The sequence below is a fragment of the Diadema setosum genome, chromosome 7, assembly GCF_964275005.1.
Source record: "Diadema setosum chromosome 7, eeDiaSeto1, whole genome shotgun sequence".
Classification (NCBI taxonomy): domain Eukaryota; kingdom Metazoa; phylum Echinodermata; class Echinoidea; order Diadematoida; family Diadematidae; genus Diadema; species Diadema setosum.
In genome coordinates, this window is record NC_092691.1 from 24,260,140 (window position 1) to 24,287,575 (window position 27,436).

General features: G+C 38.8%; 1 protein-coding gene across 1 annotated transcript; it reads right to left on the bottom strand.

Moving 5' to 3' along the window:
* Positions 1-1,299: 1,299 nt before the first annotated feature.
* Positions 1,300-26,909, bottom strand: LOC140230466 (uncharacterized). The gene is made up of 13 exons (XM_072310621.1): positions 26,787-26,909; positions 25,282-25,350; positions 23,899-24,797; positions 23,169-23,225; positions 22,443-22,684; positions 21,645-21,726; positions 10,486-10,683; positions 8,070-8,167; positions 7,252-7,432; positions 5,730-5,801; positions 4,872-4,976; positions 3,661-3,997; positions 1,300-2,732 (listed from the first exon to the last, which is right to left on the bottom strand). Exons 1-13 carry the CDS (start codon positions 26,848-26,850, stop codon positions 1,462-1,464), a joined length of 3,675 nt encoding a protein of 1,224 aa, XP_072166722.1. The 5' UTR covers positions 26,851-26,909; the 3' UTR covers positions 1,300-1,461.
* Positions 26,910-27,436: the final 527 nt, after the last annotated feature.

Here is a 27,436-nt window from a genome sequence, read left to right on the forward strand (position 1 = left end):
CCCTTCGAGGTAACCGAACTTCGAGTTATCTTTTTCGAGCTACGCGAATTTTAATAGACGGAAACTCCATAGGAACAATCTGGACTTTCATTTTGCCCCCGAGGTAAGTGATATTCGGCTTATCCGACGTCGAGGTATCCGAGTTTGACTGTACATCTCCTTGTCATGTTTGGCGACTTATCATAAAGAAATCATTTGAAGAAGAGTAACTAAAAGTGTAGAATCTGAGATGAGAATAATATGAAATTTCGCAAAAGGGAATTTAGTCAACAGTATGTATGCACCAGGGCCATTCTGCTCCTAAATTAACTTCTTCAAAGGAGGTACATGTACTTTGGAGGAAGTGTAGCTACACACTACAGGCATTGTTAACCTGTAGGTACGGCCTTGATACTCCAAGACCCAACCTGCGCAAAACGTATCAATGTGAATGTATACACATATGTATTTTATGGTTTTTTTTTTTTTTTTTTTTAGTAATTGAATAATGAGGAACCCGAGTCAGAAAAAAACAAAACAAAAACTGCCTACAAATCGTAAGATTTACATATTTGAAACCCTTCTTCAATGCATGTCTGAGGGAGGGGTTATCAAGAAATGTATCATCATCAATACAACTGTATGATCAAATCTCAGAAAACTATACAATACTTTTCACTCTATTACATAGGGTTGGTGAGAGTAGATTTCAACCAGCTAATCAGAGTTCCCAATACGAGTTTAAAAAAATACATTCCATTCCTAGAATGTGTTAATTCAAACCCTATCCAAGCAAAAGGAGTAGGCAGCAAGCTGCTTTCTAATTATGCAAGGACTATTATACATTGTAGTCTTAATAACTCTAGAATAGTCATCAGAGAAAACACATTTAGTCTCATACATTGTGGTCTTAATAACTCCAGAATAGTCAATAAAGAAAATACATGTAGTCAGAACTGCTCTGAAGGAAACAGAGGGAATACATTGTATATGGCAAAACAGAACATTCTGACAATTTTGCGAGTGTATAAATTTGTGATCGTGGAGTACATTATTATCATACATCTCTTTTGTGTACCCATGCACGTCATATTTATGTCACGATCAGAGTCATGGTTCTTTATTGTTCTTAAATTCGCAAATAGCATCTGACTTGCGAAAGCTGAAACAATAAAAAGCTCAGGAAATATAAGGCATATGCAATATGCACATGACATCATCCTAAACAAGTTAAATTAGCATTACTTTAATGTAAGCAGCACATGAAATTTAGAGGACATACTGTATTTGCACATAACCAATACATCAAATCCATTCTTCCTTTCAGATTGATTGGTTAATTCATTTTTAGTTTGATCAAGTAGTATTTCATATACTATCAATTTGGAGACACTGGTTGTTTCCACACAAGAATAGCAGACACAAGAGTTTGAGGAGCAGTAAAGAGATTCTGTGCTATTTTGCAGTATGTAAGAAAAGGTCTCATTCTTTAGATGTGTTGGGATCTGTTTCTTGTTCAGGAACCTCTGTGGAGGACTGCTTGGTAGTCTTCACACTGAAGAAATTGGTGAGTGTGGCCGTCTTCTTGACCGGTTTACTCTTCTCTTGGGACACCGGTGACAAGAATTTGCCACTCTCGTAAAGCTTGGCGATGCTAGCATCTAGTCGCTTTGGAGACACCTTTGGTTTGGTTGGGAGATTGTCTGCAAGCTTGACTTCAGCCGCTTTGGAGGATGGGGCGCATTCCATTCCCTGGACGCTGCAGGGCGTGGCAACCACCGGGGAGGTCTTACTGGTAGTCTTGGTGGTTGCGGGATTGTTCATGCTGCGCGCGTTGATGTTGGCCATGATGCTGGTGGCAGCGGCTTGCTGAAGGAGACTGCTCATGTGGAAAGGACCCTGTGCCAGGGTCTGCTGCATCTGGATTGGCACTACCTGGAGAGGGGTGAGTCCTGCCTGCAGGATGGCACCTCCCGGTGAGAGGTAGCTGATGGGCTGGATGAATGGTGCCCCTGGGAGATTGGTAGGATTGGGGTGCAGGTGCACAGCACTGGAGGCACTGGGAAAGGCACCTACCTTGTTGAAGGCAGAGTGCAAACTGCTTGATGGGATGGCGAGGTGCGGATTCCCAGCAGCTGCAGGGTTAGACTGCCTGGATGCAGTCAACAAGCTGCTGACTGTATTAGGGTTGGGCTGCTTCATCGGAACAGTGGGTTTGTTGACAGTGGGCTTGCTTGTGGCTGCAACAGGGGTCACTGTGATGCTTCTTGGTGGCAGGGGGGATGCAGTACCATCCCTCACTCCCACACCGTTCACCCACTGCGTTGGCACTGGCAAGTCCACGAGCTTGTACTCCTCCAGAACGTGCTGGTGCACGTACCAGCAGATTCTATTGAATTCAGGTCGCTTTTCTCGCTTGGCGATGGAATTGATCTTCAAATCCAGCTGCCTCTTGGAGATCAGGTGAGCCACATGCTCCAGGTTTTGGGGCGATGCCGGACCAACAGAGCTGGGGTCTGGACTTGGGGACTGGCCTACACTGGGTGACGTGGTACCAACAGGACTCCCTGCCGCTGAGGAGGAAGTCTGACCACTCACTGTTGGAGACGTGGACTCTGGCGCTGGAGTGGGCGTGGCTGATCCGGGCCAGTTAGCATGGTGCTGCTTCCTGCGCCAGTGGTCTCTGAATTCCCGGATCAGGGATTTGATTCCTGCCATGTTTCCATGCACCATGCGCAACAGGTCAGGCATTGCTATTAAGAAACAATATGGATAGATCATATCAGAATTTTGCGGTTTGCTCTTACCTTTCAAGGCAAGCCATTCTGCAAAGTGGATAATAATTTGGAAAGCTGCCAATCTCGATCTGCATAATAAAAGTCATACTGATGCACAGCAAAAACATTTTTCAAAAGCCATTTTTATCTTTTATTTTTTGGTTAAAAAATGGGAAAACGGTACATACATGCTAGAATAAAATTTCAGGAAAACGTATCTGTCATTTTAGAAACATTTTATCAATTTTGATGAAGGAATACAGCAAATAACGTGCATAGTAGTTTGAAATGCTGCATTAATTTTTTCATCTGTGATAATGAATGAAAGAGCTTGAAAGAGATAATACATGGCTCAGAGAAGATATTGACTGCTACAGTTGAACTCAATGGCCCGAATTCACAAAGGTTTAAACCATGGACAAAGACCATAGTTTTGTATGGGGTGCCAAGTGTCACATGGCATATTTCGTTACAAAATCAGTCATTTCGCGGGTCCCGCACGACCTGCTCCAAAAGTGTACAATACCGTACCATGCCACGGAGCGTTCAAATTGGTCCAGAAGCGTAACGCATTACGAGTTGATTTGAGAAGAATGCACGTAACACGCACTACGTCATAATACAAAGAGTTGATTCTCTTTGTCAGGGACACCTGAAGGAAGTCTTAAGTGCACCATGTGCATGACCCCATTGTTACATAACATTTGACCTCTCTGACTTGAGTCTGAAAATAACTCATGAGGTTGCTATATCCACAGGTATGGTACGGTACGATTCGGTTTGCTTTAGAGTTCTCAAAATGGCCAAGATCAGAAAGAGTATGAATGGATGGATAAATACAGAGAGAGAGAGAGAAAAGAGTAGACATACATTGATAGAATAAATACTGCATACAAAAATGTACCTTCGTCTGGGACAGGTTTGAGTTTGTTTCTGACCCCTCCCATCATTCTCTGTTGGTTGGACGAGCCGCAGGCTTTCCCGTCACCAAGCTGCGAGCTTTCCTCGCATGCCTTGTCTCGTTTGATGGAGAAGCTGGTTGGTATGGGAACCGCATCACCAAGGGGGACCGCCCGGTACGCCTCCAGCTTCTTGCGCTCAGCCTCACGGGCCTTGCTGGTGGCAGCAACATCGAGGAGGGTGATGATGATCGGTTTGAGGGCCTCACAGCGTCGCTTTAGCTCATTGTCCCACGCCCTGGCCTTGGCAGCTTGCCTCGCCTTCAACTTGTCACTGTCCTCCTGCAAAACACATCATAGCAATTACAATGAGTAACAGATTATAGATTACAATACTTCTGGCACTTTTGGCGCAGGGGAGAAAAGAGTGAAAGTATTCTCAAGGTTTGTACAATATGACCTGCTGAACCATTCCTGGTGGTACACTTCACTGGGACAGAATAAGTATTTCTTAGTCCAAATTTTTATTCATTTATTTTTTTTTTTAATTTTCTTTTTTTATGAATGCAGAGTGTAAGAAACATTCAATTAACAAGATGTGGTCAGTTCAATACATTTTCAGAAAAGAAATTTCCGTCATTGTTATTTTTGTTAAATCGATAGTTTCCATCTTTTGAGCGAATATATGACATGAGATGAATCTTAGTATTTTCCACAAAGCATTTCTCAATAAATAAGGGAATAACTGAAATACAAAGAATCTGCACCTGAAATGAAATCATTTTAATCGGTAATCACAAAACAGTTAACAAGTTCCAAAAACAGGGGACTCCTCTTATAAAAAAGAGACAGCAGTCTTCTTTCAAAATATCAAAACTTCATTTTAACCAAACAATAAAATATGCAGAGATATAGTGTATACGCCAAATATTTTGCGAGGTTTTTATTTTTTACGAATTTTGCGAGTCAGGTGCTATTTGCGAAATTAAAGACATGCAAAAATATTGACTCTGATCCCAATGTGAATGTGACGTACGCGTGTACATTTCTCCGTTCAGTACAGGACTCCATGATCGTGACTTTAACCACTCGCAAAATCATCGGGAGTTCCCGATTCATGCAAATTTAGACTCGCAAAATATATGGCGTATACAGTAGATGATCAATTTTGGGAACTTAATTTTTGTATTCATCAGTACCGTTACTGAAAACATACCTCATCGTCTCCTCCCTCTCCAGCAGACAGGTAACCATGGGGAACAAAGAAGCCATCTTCATCCTCCTCATCATCTCCACTTCCTTCTCCATCATCATCTTCTCCCTACACACAAATAGAACATTTCCAACAGAGTTACACAAATTATATGTTGATATCTTCATTCTTTATTAACCAGTAAACATACAAAGTTGGAAGTATACTGTATATGTTATATTTTAATGCTTGAATCCTATCTAAGTTGTCATGCATAAGGTATTTTGTCATTGAGACATTCAAAATGTCATACCACGTACAGGACATGACCTTGTGCTTTACAAAGTACGCTGTCAGGATCTATCTGCTGAAAATCAATCATGTCATGTAGACCAGGAGGAAGGTTTGACAGAATTTCAATGACAAATTAGAAACAAAGACACACAAACTGTATGAACAATAATTTCCAAGATGGCATCACACACACAAATTAAACACACAAAATACACTATGGAGCAGTAAGTTAATTGTTTAATCATCTAAGATCTTATCAGTCCCTACAGACTTCTATGTATATGCCTTTTTCATGCATTTTGACTGAGAAAGTATGGGAAATATGAACAAAAAACAGCTTGGCTCTGATGCTTAGCTCTCTTGAAAGTGAAATGAAATGAATGAAAACATTTCAGATTTGAAGTATCAAGTTATATAACATTTGCTACATAAGATCAGTTTGTATCTGCGACAATTTTTGTTGCAAAGTTTATGCTCATGAGAGAGATGATGATACAGCTGGTCCACAAAACATCAAAACCTGTCTCTTGAAAAGCTACAACAAAAAAAAAAAAAAATTGTGGGTCTTCCCCTGAAGACTTAACTTACCTCAGAGTGCGACAAACTCTCTCCTGGTTCCTCCCATTCATCATCGCTGTCGAACTCGTAGTCGAACACGTCCTAGTTACAAAGAGTCAGCAAACAACAAAAGCTGCTAAAAACTGGTTTCTGAATGAAAGACCAACATTCCAATCACAGTCTTCATTTCGATATCTTCAAAAGCTTTAGCAGAGTCTAAAACGGATCCTTGGCAGGATTGAACAGCCAATGATGATAGTTGCTTTTTACAAGTGAAAAGGCAAAGGAACAAAACAAAGGAAGTTATGTGTTTTCAAGCCAACTATCTTCAGGACCCGACTGCTACTTTCACAAGAGTCTGAGTAACGAGAATTTAGAAACACTTGGTAGAGTGCTTAAAGGACAAGTTCACCTTCATAAATATAAGGATTGAGAGAATGTAGCAATATTAGTAGAACACATCGTTGAAAGTTTGAGGAAAATCAGACAATCCGTTCAAAAGTTATGAATTTTTGAAGTTTTTGTGCAGTCACCGCTGGATGAGAAGACTACTGCAGTGCATGATGTCACATGCATACAACAATATAAGGAAAATATACAGAGAATTTCACAAAATTCAATCTTTTGAAAGAAGTACACATTCCCTTGACTCGTTACTGACATATGTTATGGGTAATATTATTCCCAATGCCTTTAGAAAGAGGCAAGTCAAGTGCTCTTTTATTATGCGAAAAAAAGTGAAAATATGTTGAATATTCTTTACATTTTCTTTATACTGTTGTACTCATATGACATCACAAGCCTTAGTAGTCTCCTCATCCAGCGATTCCAACACAAAAGTTTTAAAAATTCATAACTTTTGCATCGATTGTCCAATTTTCCTCAAACTTTCAGTGATGTGTTCTACTAATATTGCTACATTCTCTTAATCCTTATGTTAATGAAGGTGAACTTGTCCTTTAGAAGTAAACATACATGTAGTATCCATATGCCCAGGGAAACTGTCAATTTTAGAACAAAATTGACAAGTGTGCATGAGAAATGAGTATTAAAACTAAGGCTGTGATAATACAATTTCAGTTTGGTAGCTATTTGATGAAAATAGAAATATGTAATCTCAGATAATCTCTGACCGTGGTTGCCATGCACTGTTTTATAATCGACTACAAATTGAAAATTCCAAGCAAGAGTGAGTAACATGCAGCCTGTTGAAAAATAGTACTGCTAGGGCAAAATGGATCATGACGCAGTGTTCTACCGACTCACCTCTGATTGGGAAGGGTGCTTCAGGAATAAAAGTTGTCTACTGCAACCAAAAATTATGCTATACTTTTGATCTCAAAATATTCCAAAACAACTCATTACTTTGGCAAATTGTGTCAGCCAAGCAAGTCTCAGTTTGCATAAAATGTTTAATTAAACATTGATATTCTACGGATTGGAAAAGCTTTTGCTTAGCAATATGTATTTTTTTTTTTTTTTTATTCACAATGTAGAAGATGTAAAATGTACTTTTCAAATGAATTTATTTCCAGAAATAATTGATTGTTACCTCATCTTTCTTGAATGGGTTGCGCCCTGTAATAGCTGACGTCTCTCTCTGCCAAGTGCCGTAGTAAGCTGGGCGATAATTCTCATGGAACTTCAGAAGTTTCATCTTGAGGTGATCAGGCTTCTTGATCTTGGATTTCTTCTTGGATTGCTCTTCCGATGGTTGGACATCAACTTCCATGCTGTAAAAAAAACAAACAATTGTGATCATTCAGCAATCGTGGTGTTGGTACGCATCTTACCATGTCAAACCGAAGTTACTGAAGCTGCTGAAACACTGCAATGTTGGTTTTGAGATATTTCCTGAAGTACCTCAGTTGGTTCTCAACAAGAAGAAACATGATTTCAAAAGTCTCAAACATTTAAAATAACTATGTAAACAGCACAGTGATTTATTGATTTACATTAGAGGCAGAGGAAATGAATAGCAGAAGTTTCAGAAACCAATAATAACTTTTGAAAAAGTTACTACAGTTGCCAAAATATTGACCAAACACATGATTTTATTGATATCTTATTATGCACGCCAATGGGAGAGTTGCAAGGTGATGTCATTATCACCTCTACCAGTTTTCATATATTTGGTGAAAACATGTGAACTGTAAATATTTTTTCCTTACTCTATGTCCAATTTATGTCAAACTTCTCTCATTTTGTTTACATCATTAATGTAGGTCTCCTTATCAAAAATTCTTTCATAGAATGTATCATTCGTATGATTTAAACTTCTTTCATTTTATTTGTATGATTTTAGTCTCTTATTATAGTCAATTGGTCATGTTGTGGAACTGCCATTTGAACAAGGAAATGTTTCCTAACGTTTCTTCGGTGGGCCGCTGTGGCCAGGGTGTGCGTCGAGCTCTTCCAGGCTTGTAGTCTTTAGACTTCAACTGCTCCAGATAGAGAGGGCAGTCGACCTGAAGTAACGAAACAGAAATAAAAAATTACAAAAGTATGTCCAGAGCTCTCACATGACAGAAAAAAAACCCAACTGAAAAGTAACCAAAACATACCATAGACTAGTATAACATGTCTTGCTTTATCATACATAGCTAATATTTCCCCCTCGATTCCATAGAGAAATAGAATTTGACCCATGTTTTAAACAAGGAAAAGTAGAAATTACGCGGTGCGTAATATATGTCCCCGCCGGAAGTAGCATTTTGTAGCAAAATGTGCAATATAGGTAAAAAATCAAGGTCAAAGGTCAAAGAAGTCAAAGGTCAAAATTCTGTGTAAAAGTTTTGAAGCCCTCACCTAGTGCCATCACATAAAGTAAACGGAATCGAAATCGGGTTAGAAATGGCAAAGGAGTAGCATTTTATAGCCAATGTACAATACAGGTCAAAAATCAAGGTCAAAGGTCAAAGAAGGCAAAGGTCAAAATTCTGTGTAACGTTTTGAAGCCCTCACCTAGTGCCATCACATAAAGCAAACGGAATCGAAATCAGGTTAGAAATGGCGAAGGAGTAGCATTTTGTAGCCAATGTACAATACAGGTCAAAAATCAAGGTCAAAGGTCAAAGAAGGCAAAGGTCAAAATTCTGTGTACAAGTTTTGAAGCCCTCACCTAGTGCCATCACATAAAGCAAACGGAATCGAAATCGGGTTAGAAATGGCGAAGGAGTAGCATTTTGTAGCAAAATGTAGGTCAAAAATCAAGGTCAAAGGTCAAAGAAGGCAAAGGTCAAAATTCTGTGTAACGTTTTGAAGCCCTCACCTAGTGCCATCACATAAAGCAAATGGAATCGAAATCGGGTTAGAAATGGCGAAGGAGTAGCATTTTGCAGCAAAATGTACAATATAGGTCAAAAATCAAGGTCAAAGGTCAAAGAAGTCAAAGGTCAAAATTCTATGTAGAAGGTTTGAAGCCCTCACCTAGTGCCACCACATAAAGCAAACGGAATCGAAATCGGGTTAGAAATGGCAAAGGAGTAGCATATTGTAGCAAAATGTACAATATAGGTCAAAAATCAAGGTCAAAGGTCAAAGAAGGCAAAGGTCAAAATTCTGTGTAGAAGTTTTGAAGCCCTCACCTAGTGCCATCACATAAAGCAAACGGAATCGAAATTGGGTTAGAAATGGCGAAGGAGTAGCATTTTGTAGCAAAATGTACAATATAGGTCAAAAATCAAGGTCAAAGGTCAAAGAAGTCAAAGGTCAAAATTCTGTGTAGAAGTTTTGAAGCCCTCACCTAGTGCCATCATATAAAGCAAACGGAATCGAAATCGGGTTAGAAATGGCGAAGGAGTAGCATTTTGTAGCAAAATGTACAATATAGGTCAAAGGTCAAGGTCAAAGGTCACGACTGAAATTCTGTGTAGAAGTTTCAAAGCTCCCATGTAGTGCTATCATATAAAGCAAACAGAATCAAAATTGGCTCATAAATGACAGAGAAGTAGCAAATTGAAGATTTTGATCACACACGGACGCACACACGGACACACGGACGCACGGACGCACGGACGGACGGACGGACGGACACACACACGTACGGAGCCCGTTTCATAGTCCCCTGCTCGAACTCGTTCGGCGGGGACAATTAGCAATACATTTCACTTTCTATTATTTGTCTATAAAATGTAAATCAGTATCATGTGTCACAAGTCAGCTCAACGTGCGGACAGGATGAAAACGGAACTCAGGGATCATTGAAGTCTTCCTTCTCTTATTCTCATTGAAGGTACAAACTCTTTCCATTTGACAAAGGATGGCATGCTAAGTCATCAAATAAACACTGTAAAAGTGGTTGAGATTTGCAAAGTGCGACACAAATGACATTATGTACTTCAAATGCTGTGACAAGAAGATGCATGCAAACACTGAACTGCACATAATTTCTTGCATATAATTTCTTGCATGGATTGTAAAGTTTCATTGTTTTTATTGATTGTTTACTCATTTGAATGATGCAATACTACAATTATATTTATGAGAATAGCTCCTAGAACAGTTTGAATGATGCACAATTATAATGATCTATAATAAGAGAATATATCCTACTGTAAAAGTGGAAATTTCCGCACATTTCGCACAACCAGAAACTGGTGCGAATATTTTTGCTTGCCAAAAATTCCAGTAGCTGGTGTCTTGATTCCGCGAAATTAAAAGCATGCGAAACTCTTCTTACCCAGCTAAGCGCGAAAAATGAATCACATGAAAATATCCACTTTTACAGTTTTCTAAGATATTAAGTCTGTTTGTTTTTTTCTTCATGAACTACAAAGTCCACTACCTGCGAGGTCAAAGCTTCCTCCAGCGGTGTAAAATCTATCTGTTTACTGTCCACCCGTCGGCATGGTGCCAGGACCATGTCCTCCTTGACCTCGAAAGGAGCAAAGCGGCCAGTGACCTCGGTTTTCTTGACCGGAGCCGGGGCCTGGACCTTGAAGAAACTCTTGAACATCTGCGACTGTTTCTCTTTCTTCAGCAGCTGGAAAGATATAATGAGACCCAAAGAGATATATGAGAGTAGTCATTGTAAAACCCAAGGGGAAAAGCAGAATAAAGGCAGATCTGCGTTTTAGAGGTGAGCCTGATATGTCGAACATATGCAAATTACTACAATACCAGTGAAAGCTCCTGCACTCTATGGAATGAAAGCAGTAGAACTAAAACATAAAGACATGAGCCTAAGCAATGCTATATTGTCATAATAATGGGGCAAAACAAAACAAAACAAGACAAACAAACAAGCAGGGGAAGAAAAGATTATTTTTTTACTGTCATGCTGTTTTTGCATTTTCACACCAAAGCGAATTAACGTATAAGCAGTCTTTGAGCTTTCGAGGTACTTGTGGGTAAAGACTTTGGTTTTTTTTTTTTTTTTTTTTTTTTATGAGAGATACCACTACGCATAAATATATATCACAAATAATGTCACGTAAACAATTCTACTGACTCCAAGAAAGGACAACATTTGGAAAATCTTTTGGCAGCATGTTTAAAATGATACATGGCTGGATGCAATTGATGTAACATCGAGTGATGGCTCCAGCATGTACTCAGTTGCAGCCACCGCCCATACATCTGTGATAACGTACTGTAGCTACATGTAGTCTGTACCTCATGTATGCACATGTAAGTGCATGGGGGCTGATGTTCAAATATAATTGATACATTGCACCAGCTAATTTAGGAGCAAATAGCATGAGTGTATAAAGCCTATCATATTAATGCACAAACAGATGAAGTGCACGCAGAATTTATATACCTTGTACTATATGCCATTAATTACCGGTATTTCTTGGTTTTTCTCTTCACAGAAAACATAGTCATGAGGCATGTGCTTCTAAGGCAAAAAACAGTTGAACCAAAAAGTCTGCCTTAGCCTAGCATCACCTTCACGAACACCTCCTGAGGAAGCTACAGATGCCCTACGTCAATTACAATTCCACTTGCAGCAAAACATTTCACTATAATATTGTGGTCACGCCAAAGTGCTGTATTTGAAAGCACTCTATATTCAACTTCATTTTGCCTGGTCTAAAATGGTCACAAGACATTATACAGTGCACTCCCGTTATAACGAAATGCTCGGGACCGGCCTTTTTCTTTCGTTATAACGAAATTTCGTTATAACCGAACAAATACAATATATAACAAAAACAAGGTAACCACCACGCATATATCATATGTCTGTTAAATACTCAGCATACACTGGAAAGCTATGTGAAATGGGATGGTACCTTTTTAATTTCGTTTGGATATTACATTTAAAAGGGCATAAAGTTGTTTTTGTCACACAATAAGTCGTATAGAAAATAACAGTTTAGGATTCCATTACAGTTTGCTATTCCAAAGATTCGTTTCTTACTAAAGTTCGTTACTCCGAAAGACTCTTTGTTCCGAAGTTTCGCCATTCCCGGGAATCCAAGCTTCGCTCTTCCGACGATTCGTTATTCCGAAAGTTCATAATTTAGATATAAATACATTGTTCGTTTTCCGAAGGCTCGTTGATCGGAAAATGAAATGAGTTTCGTCATTCCGAAGGTTTGTAAATGAAAAAAATGAGAATGGTTCACTGTTCCGAAGGTTTTTTAATCCGACAATGAAATAAGGTTTGTTATTCCAAAGAAGGTTTGTAAATAATGACTAGAAATGTCGCTTTGGCGACTGGTATGCCTCCGCCATAATGCATGATTTTCCCAATAGGTCTAGATAGTACATGTGGACACTGTGTGATTACATTTTCACAAAATTGGCAAAATATTGGAATGACAAGTTTGTCACAAATGTGTTGAATGTTCACCTTCCTTGACGTAGGTTTAATTGGATGAATAGGAGAGCATGTATCTAGGGATTTAAGGACTTTAACTTGACTTTGACCCACTCATACATTTAGGCATTGAGTAATTTTCAAGGTACAGGTGTGGAGAAAAAGTGCAATTTCTGAATTGAATAGTAAATTGTTACCATTTGTGACCCGCTACAACAAAAAGGTCCTAAAGTCGCGCACGGTCGAAGCCGTGAAAATCGAGTTTGAAGTCAGAGCATTAAAATTGGTCAAAACTTACGATTTTCTGATTTTGATATATTATTGGAGTCTAACATGTCTTCTATCACCTGTCGAAATTTTGAAGCAAAATGATCAAAGGAAAGATAAAAAAAAAATAGTTTTTCTGAGCCATGTTTTTTGGCGTTTCAACGAAGCAGAAACTTGTTCGAAAATTTGGATTGAGCGCCACAGATAGGTTCCGCCCCTAACAACGACCAGAGTGATCTCATTGGTCAGTTTGCTGCTTGCTGCTAACCGAAGCGTGAAGCTCGCACACTGCCCAGTCGACTGGTGCGTGCGGGCGGGGTGCGCTATGCTCAGCCGCTTCTCACATCCTGGTCACTGATTGGTTGGTGATGAGACCGCCGACGCTGATGTGCTTGAATGAACTCTTCGGGGGTTGCTAGGGCTTACCTTCTATTGTCCAGAGGTGAAAACTAACTTGCGTGTCCCTTGATCGCGATTGCGTCGAAAGGAAGACTTTTAGGGCGCTTTTCTGGAAACAGTGATTTTCCAGACGTCTCGACATGCTCTCTTTTAAACATCGATATCTCCGCAGCCGATTATCTTTATAAAACGTGTTATACATCAATTTAAAGCAGAAAGATTAGGGGATTATATCATGCAATTTTCAAATAATCGACCTCGCCCGACTTTAGGATCATTTTGTTGTAGCGGGTCACATTTTCATCTGGCCCTTGACCCTAAAATTCATGAGATAATTACTTTCACGTAGAACATGCATAATATGTACTAAGTTTCAAGGTAACTTGAGCCACTTCCGAGATATGGAGGAAAAAGTTAGCTCAGCACTCTCACTTGATCTTTGACCTTTTGACCTTTGAGGCAAAAAGAGAAAAAAAAACTTTCCAGAGAATTTCTATAAGGTTACACACGCATACACCAATTGTAAAAAAATAACCCTGCTGGCATTGCATAAATATGAGGGTAATAGTAAAATTTTGAAGTCTTGCATTTGACCTTTGACCCCTGACCTTTGACCCCATGAACCCTACATTCTCTAGATAATCACTTCCAGTCAGTACATGTATATACTATGTTCCATGAAGATACCTTGAACAATTTTCCAAGGTATGGAGAAAAAAAAGAAGTTTTAATATTTTTACTTGACCTTTTGACCTTTGACCTTTGACCTCATGACCCAAAATTTCACCAGAGAATCTTAATTGGGTAATACATGTATACACTAAGTTTCAAGAAAATATCTTCAGGCATTCAATAGATATGGTGGAAATAGTGAAATTTTATGTATTTGACCCTGACCTTTTGACCTTTGACCTCATGACCCAAACTTTCACCAGAGAATCTTAATTGGGTAATACATGTATACACTAAGTTTCAAGAAAATATCTTCAGGCATTCAATAGATATGGTGGAAATAGTGAAATTTTATGTATTTGACCCTGACCTTTTGACCTTTGACCTCATGACCCAAACTTTCACCAGAGAATCTTAATTGGGTAATACATGTATACACTAAGTTTCAAGAAAATATCTTCAGGCATTCAATAGATATGGTGGAAATAGTGAAATTTTATGTATTTGACCTTGACCTTTTGACCTTTGACTTTGAGCATGTGCACCCAGAAGTTGATAGGCACAACTTCACCCCCTAATACACATACATGCCAAGTTTCATTAGGATACCTCAACAGGTTTCGATAGTTACCTTGTCCACAAAATTCATTACGGACGGACGGAAGGACGGACGGACAACCCGAAAACATAATGCCTCCGGCACCACTTCGTGGCGGAGGCATAAAAAAGAAATGAAAAAGGTTAGTTATTTCGTAGGTTCGGTTATCTTAAGACGATTATGAAGCTTGCAATTCCAAAGTTTTGTTACTGGACACACCTTTTTCACCTTTGGATTAACAAAACCTTTTTTAATGTTCCGATTAACGAAAGTTTAGAATTCCTATCATTTTCTGACAAACGAACCGTCGTAATAAGAACCATATCTCATTGACGGTTTAACGAACTTTAGTAATAACGAACTGTTTGAATAACGCCAAAATGTTCGTAATAACAAACCCTATTTCATTTCCGAACCAACGGACATTTAGGTGTATAAGAATCTGTGTGTTTTGTAATAAAGTACCTTCGAAACAATACAACAACGAACCTTGTTTAATTTCAGATTATCGTATTACAATAAGGCCAAAAAAAAAAAAATGGTTTGTTTGCCCTTCGCGACCGACCGAAAATCACAGAAATTTCGGGTCTGGTTTTTTATTTTTATTTATTTTGTTTTCACAAATTTCATCTTCTGCAAATTTATGAACGGTTTTAAACCCAAAATTATCCATTTTAAGCTAAAGAAAGAATGAAAAAAAAGTCCAAAAAATGTTTTTTCATCTCATCGACCCGTCGTAATCGTGTTCGGGCTGCGCGGGGCCGCAGGCTACGTTTTATTGCATGCCAGCTACTTTTTTGGCTCACGTGCATAGGTAGTGCGCTAGCTAGCTAGCTACCATACTAACTGCAACCAGCAGCCCCATACGCTTAGCGTAATGGGGTTGCGTACTGTAGCATCCAGGATCATGACAGGGTAGTATTGCGGACAAATATCAACTTAAAATCAAAAAATTTCTTCAATTTGAAGACTTACCGGTGAAGTTGAAGTATTGATAACAGGGTTCGTGCAATGTTTGGTTCTGCCAATAGTCCCTTTCTGTTCAAATTGATGACTTAATGTGACTCGGTCGAGAGGAACCGGGAGAGCTACACTGAATTGACGGCCAGCGCATGCGCACACAGACATCTTATCCAGTCGATGGATTTGAAATTTGTGCGCATGTGATGTGTGCGCATGCGCTGGCCGTCAATTCTGTGTAGTTCTCCCAGGTTCCTCTCGACCGAGTCACATTAAGTCATCAATTTGAACAGAAAAGGACTATTGGCAGAACCAAACGTTGCACGAACCCCGTTGTCAATACTTTAACTTCACTGGTAAGTCTTCAAATTGAAGAAATTTTTCGATTTTAAGTTGATATTTGTCCGCGATACTACCGTGTCATGATCCTGAATGCTACAGTCCGCAGCCCCATTACGCTATGCGTATGGGGCTGCTGGTCGCAGTTAGCTACCGTACCGGCCGCAGCGAAGTGCAGCGCGACTGCCAAGATGGCTACTTTTGCAGCATCCGTTACCAGCTGCCATTGCTCCAAAACTGTTTGGAGCTCAGTTGCCAGCATCTCACTGGAAGGTACTGTTTTGGAGCTGTTTGCAAAATTTAACAAAGATGAACGTTATAAGTGTTTGTCAGTGAGTGTTTCTGCCTTGCCTACCGGGCCCTGGCAAGACGTAAATTTGAATGAATCCCTTGGATTTTTTTGCGCCACATCCTGTACAAAGTTGAACTGGAACTCAAAGTATTGCCAGAAGGATGAGTGTATTACGAGATGCCCTGCCAAAGTTACAAAATTACATGGGTAAAAAGGGTATTTTAAAAAAACAACAAACAAACAAACAAAACGACCTACCGACCCTCTTGGGGTTTGACAATTAAGGGCAAACAAACACTTTTTTTTTGGGCCTAATGCAAGTCCCCCTCGGAAACTATGCAGGACACAAGGAGCGAACACATACACAGGGATGTGAAGCGTTCGCCCATGCAGAGACGCTATAAAGGCTTGTTCCGCTACATATTTTCGGAAGCGCAGGCTTTCAAGCGGGATAATGTAAAAAAGTAGGAATAAAGTAGGAACAAAATTTCTAAAAAAGTAGGAAAAAGTAGGACATGAGAGGGAAAAAGTAGGGCATTAAAGAAAAAAAAAAAGTAGGAATAAATCAGGACATGTGCAGGCTTTTTGGAGTAGTTTTCGTCGATACTCACCAGAACTCTTGATGTTACATGTGAATCTTAATTTGTACTCACAACCCTGCTGCCTCAGCCTCACTTTTGCTCCTGGGAGAGCCTGAAAAATACAACAAAGGCAGACGTTCATTAAAACAATGTCAGGAAACAAGCACAAATGCATGTTCAACCATACAGTCAATATGAATCTTGATCACTTATTACAATACTTGCATAGAAAAGACATAATTCTGTGATTGACATGAACACCTATCATATGTGATCCTGCATTGCAACACCATCAAAAAGTTGCCAAACATGGATTTTTAATTAAGAGCAGATTCTGAAAAAGCAAACTCAAAGATGGAAAATGATAAATAACTCAATTCAAATGGACTCTCCTAACCTATCCTAATATTGGAATGAAAGCACACACTCCGGAAAATGTGAACTGAGAAAAGGGGCTCCTGAAGTACTAGTATAGCATTTATTCAAGCGCTCAATCTTTATCAAGCCGTGCTAGCTGTGCAATGAATGGAACAAATAACAGAATGTTAACCACCAGAGCTACAACAATGAAGAGATTATAAGATTAAGCTGTGCATGCTTTATTAACACATTCTGTAGGTGATCAATGCCAACTTTCAAAGCAGTAGCATCATCCTTTCTAAAGTTACTGACAGGATTTATAAGAAATGAAAAGAGGACTCTATGAGAAACACCTAATCACACTATTCTACCAAAAGATGTTCCAGAAAAAACTGCTAACAACACAATTTCCTTTTCGTTTTATGATCCCAAACTTTAGTATAATATAGAAGAAGACTTGCTCTTTCAGAAAATATGAAAAACTCAAGATTGGCTGGATTGGCCCATATCATTTATTTTCAGTCCTAATACAAAATCAGTGCATGCGACTTTTTGTTAGTTTTGTGATGCACAGTCACATATCATCCCACAAAATATGACATAAACATTCCATGGTGTGTAAGTTATACACTTATGCCATAGGTATGTTAAATATACATTTCCATTTAAAAGATGGCATCTGTTATCTACATTCATTTGAATGTTTTTAAGTTGTGAAGATATGTGTTTCATTTCAAAATGTAAAACAGATTGGAAATAAGGATATTTGACAAAGGCAATAAAAAATGACACTTTTATCTACATTCATTTGAAGTTGTAGAGATATGTTTCATTTAAAAGTGTGAAGAAGACTGGAAATAGGATGTTTGACAAAGCTATTCACGTGATACTCAAGACAAAGTTAGTATGCTTTCAAGTTCCAGTTGAACGACCATGAGATAAGCAATATACTTACTTTCCAAAAGACTTTCAATTTCAAATACATGTAAGCACTTAACATGTGTTCAAACATTTCAAATAACAGGATCATTTAAACTACTTATATGTAGTGCTCAGTATTAGTCTCTGAGAGCATGTTATATCATATTACATTTCTGGCAAGACATGCATGAAAAATGGGTTGTCTCATGACAGTGAGGCCTTACAAAGTGAAATTATATCAACCAATGCAATGACATCTTTACTTTGCAAATCCTGGCCCACTACAAATCTACACACTCAGATGCTGTGAGTTTATTGGCACAGTGTCCACAACTGAATTTCCAGTGATAAAGATTATCTTCATAATCATATGATATAGATGGAAACATAAGGCAAGCTCAATTTGAAACACTTTAACCAATATAACTCAAAACATCCAAAGAGAGAGAGAGAGAAAAAAAGCAAATACTTTACATTTCAGTATCAATCAGGGAAATGTAGTATTCTTGGATGTAGAGTAACAGAAGACTGTAATATAACCAAATGACTCCACTTTAGAAGATGTGAGGAGCATATATGCACATCTGCTTTTTGTTTCTTATTGTCTGTAGTCTTATCGACTTTATAGGTAGCAAAAAATGACTCTATTTTTTTATAATTTTCTGTAGATAACAAATAAATAAGTTTTCATTTCTTTGGTGTTCTGTTGATGCTAGATTCCATGTATTCTTGAATCAACTTACATTTGTTAATTTAGAAAGTTGTAGAAAATAATCATTCTGTATTTTCCAATGACTTTCTACTGTTTGCAATATTTGCCACATTTACTGGAGATAGTTAATAATTCTTTACATTCAACTTTTTTTTTTCAGCTCATCATGACCCTTTCGCTGAATACACATACAGCTATTTGATCTTTTCAGGAATATTCTCCATTTTGCAGTTATTCCAGCCACTTTTAAGTTCATTCAATATTCTTGAAATCAAACTTCATATATTTTGAGAATATTATATCCTTCCGCCTTCAAAATTTTACATGGTTGGGATTCTGCTTTCATTCTCCAGATATTTCGCTGGCTCAGTATTTCAGCTTGTTAATCTTATAAACTACTCTTTGCAAGATCTGAAGAATAAATAAACAGTGACTGTCATTACCATTTAAGTCCTTGCTAGCTTCTCTGATTTCTCAGAAAATTCCAATTAACAAACTTTTTGGCTGTTTGAGAGCAAATACACTCTAAAAGATCTGTATATTTACCATACAGTTCTTATTTATCCCCCTTAAATACAGTGTATTTGTGCCCTTTCAATTTTGATACTCTCCATTGTTCTGTTGGTTTTCACCTTCAACTTACAGTTTTGTATGTTGACACAGTTGACATACACATCCATCCATTCACTTTTTTCTTCTTTAAGAAGTTTCCCTGTCTCACATTTTACCAAGACTCTTTCAGATGGTTCAATATTTTGGGTATGTCACTTCAAATGATCCATCACACTTTGACCACTTTCATTATGAGATTTCTGTTCTACCATTATCTCACATCTTGTTCAAACTAGCTGGGTAATAAAAAGATGTTCAACCTTAACTAAAATTTGCAAGATCTGTGGAATAAAAAGACATCATGGCTTCTAATTTTTCTGCAAGTTGTTTCCTCCAAACTTAACAAACTGTTCTTGGCAGTTCAACTTAAAACATTCACACACTTGCTCATATTTGTGGAATATGCATTCGTTATCTTTCCTGAATGCTTGGGTTTTTTTCTCAGGTATGCTTCTAGATGGCTTTTCTCTATATATATTCCTGATAGTTTGTAAGTGTCATCAGGAAGTGAACTTCAACATCTCATGGTTTCAGCTTCAATCAATCTTTAAACGATACTGAAATATCATTTTTGTGTTTGTTTTCCGTGAAGTCCCTTCATTTCCTACTTTCTTCTCAGTTCTTTGAGGTAATGTACATGTATGTCTTACCTACTTAGTATGATGCAATTCAACCTCTTAAACAATACTTGTAAGATGTATACAAGCCATCAACTTTTAAGATTGTCCATAAAGAGGTTTCTGCTCTATTAGTCTTCATCTTTCACGATGGCTAAGTAATAAGTAATTTACTGTTGTTCTCACTCCCTGTTTACAATTTGTGGGATCTGTTAATTAAACATTTCTTCTTGTTCATCTGATTTTTCAGCACCTAACTTTCCTCAGCTGTTTAACTTCAGATGAATCAAGGAAGATTTCTAGTAGTCGTATCTACCACCTGCCCATGATTCAAATAGATATCACAAGTCATAGGTCCAGTTTACCTTTGGGAGCAGTGATTTCAAGAATGTTCAAGATATCACATTTGATGCATATGTGTAGGTCTATTGTATCACAAAACATCCTGAAATATAGAATTTTTGCGATAAAGCCTAAAATATAAGGAGATATCAGTGTTTTTCTGAATAAACTGTAACTGTAAACGGTTTAGTCTGAAAACATTTTTATTATAACTATTGTTCATATTTTGTGTATTTAACAACACTTAACATCGATTATACAGATTCAAATTTTTACAGTGGTTGTTTCTATCCCTAACTCACATTTAAGAACTATTCTAAAGCACTAATGCTCGGTCTTTGTTTCATCTGCAAGTGGTAAATTATGCCTTTAAACCTCATAAGTCTTCAAAGTTTTATACTTTTACAGATTTGGCAACTTACATTTTCTTTTCTTGAACTCTTGCCAAAAGATCAAACTGATGTACCCCGAGTGCTTTTAATTTTAAATAGCCTCAGTAATATGCAAGTTTCATGCAAATGGGTCCCTACCAATCCATGCTTTCTTGGGAATTACTCATCCTCACATCAACCAGGTCTAGTTTCTGTGGTGAAAAACTTACTTGGTTTTCATACTGAGTTTGTCATATTGCAATCATTGCTGATTATTATCAAAACATATAGGATTTCAGGCAAAGGGGATCTGAAGGTGTCATTTCTTGTTTTGATATGACCTTTACGATTTACGAAGTAAACCATATTTTAGCAAAGGAAATTTCTGGTTTCTGAGGATTTGCATGCCAGCACATGCATGAGACATGATATGCTTGAACTCTACATCCATTAAAACTGGCTGTAGGTGGCTTTCTTCCCTCAGTTGTATTCTTTGGAAGTCACATGTCAAATTCTACTTTTAAGTATATGGCAAGCTTACCTGGTAATTTTGAGCGATGATGAGAGCTGGTTGAGCACTGCTCCAAATCCTAGGCTGCAATATCAGTGGGATCAATCACATCTGCACAGGAGCAAAAGCTGAGGCTGGCAGCAGTCTTGTGGTTGATTGGTGTGTGATATCCCTCTTTCATGCTGAAGAGGCTCTCCCCACCAGTAAGAATCTGCAACTAGAGTCTACTCATCATTTCTGAATATAAACTATTCAAGTAGCCTTGCACATTTCTTTTTTTGTGGGGTTTTTCACCCAAAAAAGTAGGAAAAAGTAGGATTTTGAGCAAAAAAGCAGGAAAAGTAGGAAAAGTAGGGCCACTTGAAAGCCTGGAAGCGATTCGCATTTCGTTATAACGGAGCACATTTCTTTTGTTTTTCTTTGTCAGTGGTGCTCAGAAAGATTTCATCATAACAAAAATTTCGTTATAACCGTGTTCGTTATTAGCGAATTTTGTACCATAGACTTCAATGGCGATAATTTTGGGACCAGAAGTTTTACTTCGTTATAACGAAATTTCGTTATAACCTTGTTCGTCATAACGGGAGTCCACTGTACAAGAAAACTGTTCTTGGCATCTTACCACTGCTGCTTCCTTCTGTTTCTTCTCCTCTTCAATCTTCAGCTTTTCCTCTTGTTTCTTCTTCTTTTCTTCCTGCTTTGCTCTGGAAAAGAATTTAAATACGTGTGAACATTAAGTTAAGTCATTCTGGGTTCATTTCATCTTTCATTTGCTGTAATATTTTCCCTGGAACAATTGTTTTTATGTGTGTCTGTGTTTGTGCGTGTACGTGTTTAGCTCCTGCTCCAATGAGGCTTACAAGTTTGCAAGCATTCTCATATTCATCATAGTTTCTACAGACTCCAAAGCTAAACAAATCACAAATTACACCTTGGAAAACTCTCTGAATGCATTTATCATATCCTTTGTAATAATACAATTGCCACACAATCAGATGACTTTGTCTTGTTTCATTTGGATTTGTCCTATCTTGCAACTATGAAAATGTAGTCGTCATTATCCATCACAATCAAAGTGCACCAAAGGAATGGCTTTTATCTACATGGAATTCCATTACGACACATAATCCACACAATGCATCCATTCAGAATAGTCCATATCAAGTTATATCTGGGATGATATTGAGGTTTGTTAAAAAAATTGGAAATCAAAATTTCCAAGTGATTTTGATGCATGGAAAAAGCAAAATGTGTATAGAATTGAGAAAACAAAAAACTGAACAGATATAAATCTACAGAATATCATGTCTGTTATATGCAGATCAGAATTGCTAAAGGTCAGTTTGTGTGTGCGGTGTGGGTCAGTGCCAATGTGGCCTGCTTCAATTCAGTTTGACCGAAATCGCTGGTCAAGACTTACTCCACTTCCTGCTCCCTCTTCAGCCTCTCCGCCTCCTTGGCCTTCTTCTTCTCAAGCCGCTCCCGGTCTTCCAGCTCCTTCTTGCGCTCCTTCTCCTCCATCTTCTTCCGCTTCTCCTCCGCCTTCTGCTGCCGCAGGGCCTCCCTCTCCTGCTCCTTGTGGCTCCGCTGCTCCAGCCGCTGCCTCTTCTTTGTCTCGCGCTCCTCCTCCAGCTTGCGCTTCTTCTCCTCCCTCTGCAGCGCCTTGGTGGAGGCAAACAGGGACGAAAATTGCATGTTCATCACACTGACAATAATTGTATATGTACAAGCATCTTCTTTTTTTTTTTAAATCATTTCAGCATTCTTTGAATAAGTTTCCAGAAAATCTACTCCCTTCTGCAGTCACACGCAATGCAAGAGAATATTTGCCAGCTTTACTCACGATAAATGGAGTACCTGACATGAACTGGCACTGAAATAACAGCCTAAAAACAATGAGCAGCTGCTAGTAAAAGAACTATTTCATTCAATCAGCAAATTGTGGGAATTTTAGAAAAACCTTGTCTCCTTGTAGCACCTCTTATAGAAAAGTGGCTTCAAAACACCTTCCGATGTTGATAAAATATTTCTCTGCAAACTGCAAAATTGCTGTCCTCCTCTTGGTATCCTGCAAGTGCTAAGTGACAATATAATAAACAGTATCAGTTGTGTCTGCTAAAATAAAATTTTTCATCTTTGTTTATACCTTTTCTTCTCTTTTCCTCTGAGCCTCTCTCTCCCGTTCAAGTGCCTTGGTTGTCTTCTGATTCGAGGAAAATAAAAGAAAACAGAAGATACATTGACTCATGCTTTCATTACAACCTACAATGAAGTAAATAGTAATACGGCACAACACATAAATAACGTAACTTAGAAACAATCAATTCTGTGTCAGAATTTGAAGGGAACAGTCAACTATGTGTAGGTTGATCTTCACAGGACTAAGGAAAGCACTGACTTTAGGCAATATTCAACTTCTGTGTATACAGACGAATGACGCTAGGCAATGAATGTAGATTGGGCCTTTTTATTTTACCAGCTTAGACTGATTTATTTGATGTATGCACCATTGACTTATGCCGAGTTTGGGTAAGGATATCTACCACATTGTTTAAACCATTCCACTTTTTTTTTTAATTTTTTTTTAATTTTTTTTTTTACAATTACATGGAACCTTCTCTTCAAGATTCAGTTTCATAACTCTGTACTCCCAAACAAAGACACAACAAATCTGGAAATGGATCAAGTGAATCAGTCTCTTAAAGACAACAAAATACAATGATCTTTACAATAGAAAGTATAACAAAATTCATATACGATTTTAAAATAATGAAAGCTAGATTTTTGGAGGGATAAAATTATTTATCACAAGTATGTAACGGAGTAAATGCAACATGATGGCTTTCCATTAAAAGAGAAAAAAAGTATATACCAACCTTCTTGCCTGGCTTCAAAAGAGTGCTACTATTCTGTGTACCCTGAGTAACATCAACAGTTGAAGTGGTCTTGGCCCCCTTTACTTGTACATTGTCATCTTCTGACTGCTTTGTTGGGCTGAGAGTTTGCTTCTCCGCAGTGGGCTTTTCACCATCACCTTTATTGCTGTCATCATCATCTTCCTTATCCTCCTCCGCCTCGTCATCCTCATCAGAGCTCTCTTCATCTTCGGAGGAGGAAGTCTGTCCCAGAGATATGGCAGAAGACATGCTGGTGTTGATGGAAACATCACCCTCCTCTTCGGCAGAGACCGTTTCCTCCCTCGTCTCCTCTTCCAGTGAAATTGGCTGGGCATCATCTCTGTCTACGGAACCCGAGGATGCGGAAACGACAGGCTCTTCACCAACCTCCTCCATCTCATCATCAGCGTCGCACATGAGATCAACGATGTCGGAGGTGGACACCTGCGGCTGCTGTGTGGTTTGCAGGAATCCATCCAGCGAGGCCGTCTTGGGGGTCTTCTTGGCAGATGCGGAAGAGTCGCAGTCTTGCTTGCATGCCATGGTTGAATCACAAACCTTCTCCGATACCTTCATATCCTCAGAACTGGAGCTAACGGCCGTCTCCAGGTTGGCTGCACCAGTTTCATATTGCTTGGAGGTTTTGGTGGCATTCTCTGCAGAAAAACTGATACGTTTCCCTTTGGTGGAAGCCTGCTTCTTGGAATATGACGTGTCACCTTTCTTGAGCGGAGTTGTTTTCTTTTCTAATTGTTTGGGCTTGCTGACGCTGCGACTTGGGGTATCAGAATTCTTACCCTTCTTCGCGAGTTGATGGGATGGACTTGAAGGCAGGGTGACTTGTTTGGGAGATGTTAATGGTTTGAATGGCAGTCGACCTATAATGGGAAACAGTAAAACAAACTCTAATTATGTATCAAACAGATATTTTCAAAGTGAATAATCTAACAGCCAAAACTATCAATTAGTCAGGCAAAAAACAAAAAATAGAAATTGCTTTCAATTTCCAATGTTCGGGGATCATCTTCAATCTCTACCAAATGGTTGTGCTGTAAGTGGCATAGAATGCCTAAGAATCAAACTATGTGTCTAGATCTCTAAATGTTCCTCCAACTTCTTTACAAATTGTATTTCATCAGAGGAAAAGTGTAAAAGCCTCTACAAAAACTGACCATGTAGATTGCCAAGCATAATACTCACATTTACTAATAAATCATGTGGTTATTTCTCACTGATTACATTTTTAGCAATAGTCCAAGTGTGTGAAGTGCCACAAATTTTGCCAATTACTAAAATGGAAAAGAAAAAACAAACCAAAAACATGTTAACTATATTCAATATAGATTCATGAAGAGAACATACCTTGCTTCAGTCTTTTGGCTGGAGGACTGACGATATCATTCTCCTTTGCAGGGTCCATTGTGCATGCACCTGCGTTAAGTAGTGAGAGGGAAAAGCAAATGGTCGGTCACACATGAAGAAATCTATTTGGTAATATCAGAAAGATAATGGGACATGCTTCGCTCATCATTATGAAACATGACAGAACAAAAACAGAATACAAGGTATTCAGGAACTGCCAACCTCATCTGTAGATAAAAACTTGTCTTCATCACAAGAATTTTATGCACTAACTTACACTAGCTACCTATGAGCTGTGTGAACTCTTCATCTTGCATGAACTGTGAACAGGTCTGGTCCCACTACCCCCACAATGAGCGTGTTTCTACTGAGCGATGAAAATTTGAGGCGATGCGAGGTGATTCGCGGTGATACGCAGTGATGTGTGGCGATGCGCGGTGACACCTCAAATTTTTCCTCAGTAGAAACAGATCAGGTTGTGGCCGATGCGCGGTGATGTGAGGTGCTCCGTTGTCCACCTTTTGAGGTGGTCGATGCGCGGTGATGCGAGGGACGATTTTCAGCAGAAACACACCGGGTAGCGAAATTCGCGGTGTACCAGAGGGGCACTTCATTTTTGGATGCCAAAACGTAGCGGAATGCCAACAGAATGCCGTTAGGTAGACTTGCATGCTTCTTCTAGTTTGAGACGTTGCATTTCCTGAAACATTCGGCCACTTTCTCCTTCTCCAAGCAGCAGATTAAATGTGACTCCTGACTCTCTGACTGGCAGTGAGAACAGCTAGTAAGTTTACAAAAGCAAAAATATAAATGCACATTTCACGTCCTGATCTAGTTTGTAAAATCTTCATCATTTTGTTTACCTTCCTATACCGTGCGACCTGCGACCACATCTGTAAAATACGTGACTTCCGGTTCACAGCAAGTTTTCTCCCATCTTTCTGCATCACCGCATATCACCACATATTTATCGCTCAGTAGAAACAGTTCTGCTTGTCGTAAAATACGAGGTGATGATGCGGGGGACAATGCAAAATCTGCGGTGATGCGAGGTGTCCCCAGTACACAGTAGAAACATGCCGACTGTCCCTCACACCTGCCTCACACACACATAACACATGGTCTCAACTCACCGTCACTCACCACTCACAGATGCTGTGACCTGTGTGATTATTTGTCAAAACAACGTCAACAGCACTAAATTTCAGCTATTGTCAACACCTACAATAATCCAATAATGCAATATTGCCATCGACCAGGCAGGGTATAGAACGTAGATACCTCTACTCAATTCCATGCAGCTAAAAAGCCCAAGCATATAGGTTCTAATTAATGAGAAATATCATAAACTTAGGTTAGTGCTCTGTTGTGTAATACTTTATCTTACTATTAGGCCTAACTAACATAGTTAGTTAGGCGCTTCTATATGATATTCTTAATCTTACTTCGGATCTTAGATCTAACACGGTCGGTGTTACGCATGGTAACAAAATGTTGCTACTCACCAGATTTCAGAGACCTCTTCTTCGTATCCATGATTTCTTCAATTGCACATTCACCTATCATCATGACGAATCACTCAATTCTTCACAAAGTGATTTTTACACTACCAGAGCAGCGCTAACACAGAAGTCAGATCGTATGCAACCAACGAAGCGCTGGTTTAAAAAATCCTTATGATCCTGCGCATGCAATGCGATGCATAGGATAAGCCCCCTGGTTATACCACAGCAGCACGTCCCCAGCCGGAGTTTCACGGACAGAGGAAATCCATATGTTTTCCCTCGTCCTGCGCGAAGATCCCGCGGCAGGGCGGCTACAGCAGCTTGAAGTTGGCGCGAATGGTGACAGTATGATCAACATATACTGCAGCTTCTGATTGGACAAGAGTAGACTATTATTCTGTTTTTAGCTAATCAGTTGTTGTGTAAATAGAATCTAACAAAATATACCAAAGCAATTATGATTGGACAAACGAAGAATGGTTATTTCTTTTTGACCAATTGAAAAGGGTCTTATGGAATACAAGATTTCCGATAGCACAATATACATCTATCGATAATCACGGACTATCGCTTTCTATCGAGGAAAAATTTTGTCGACACAGCTAGCTCGCTCATCACATCGTACATACACACACAACATGCATACACGT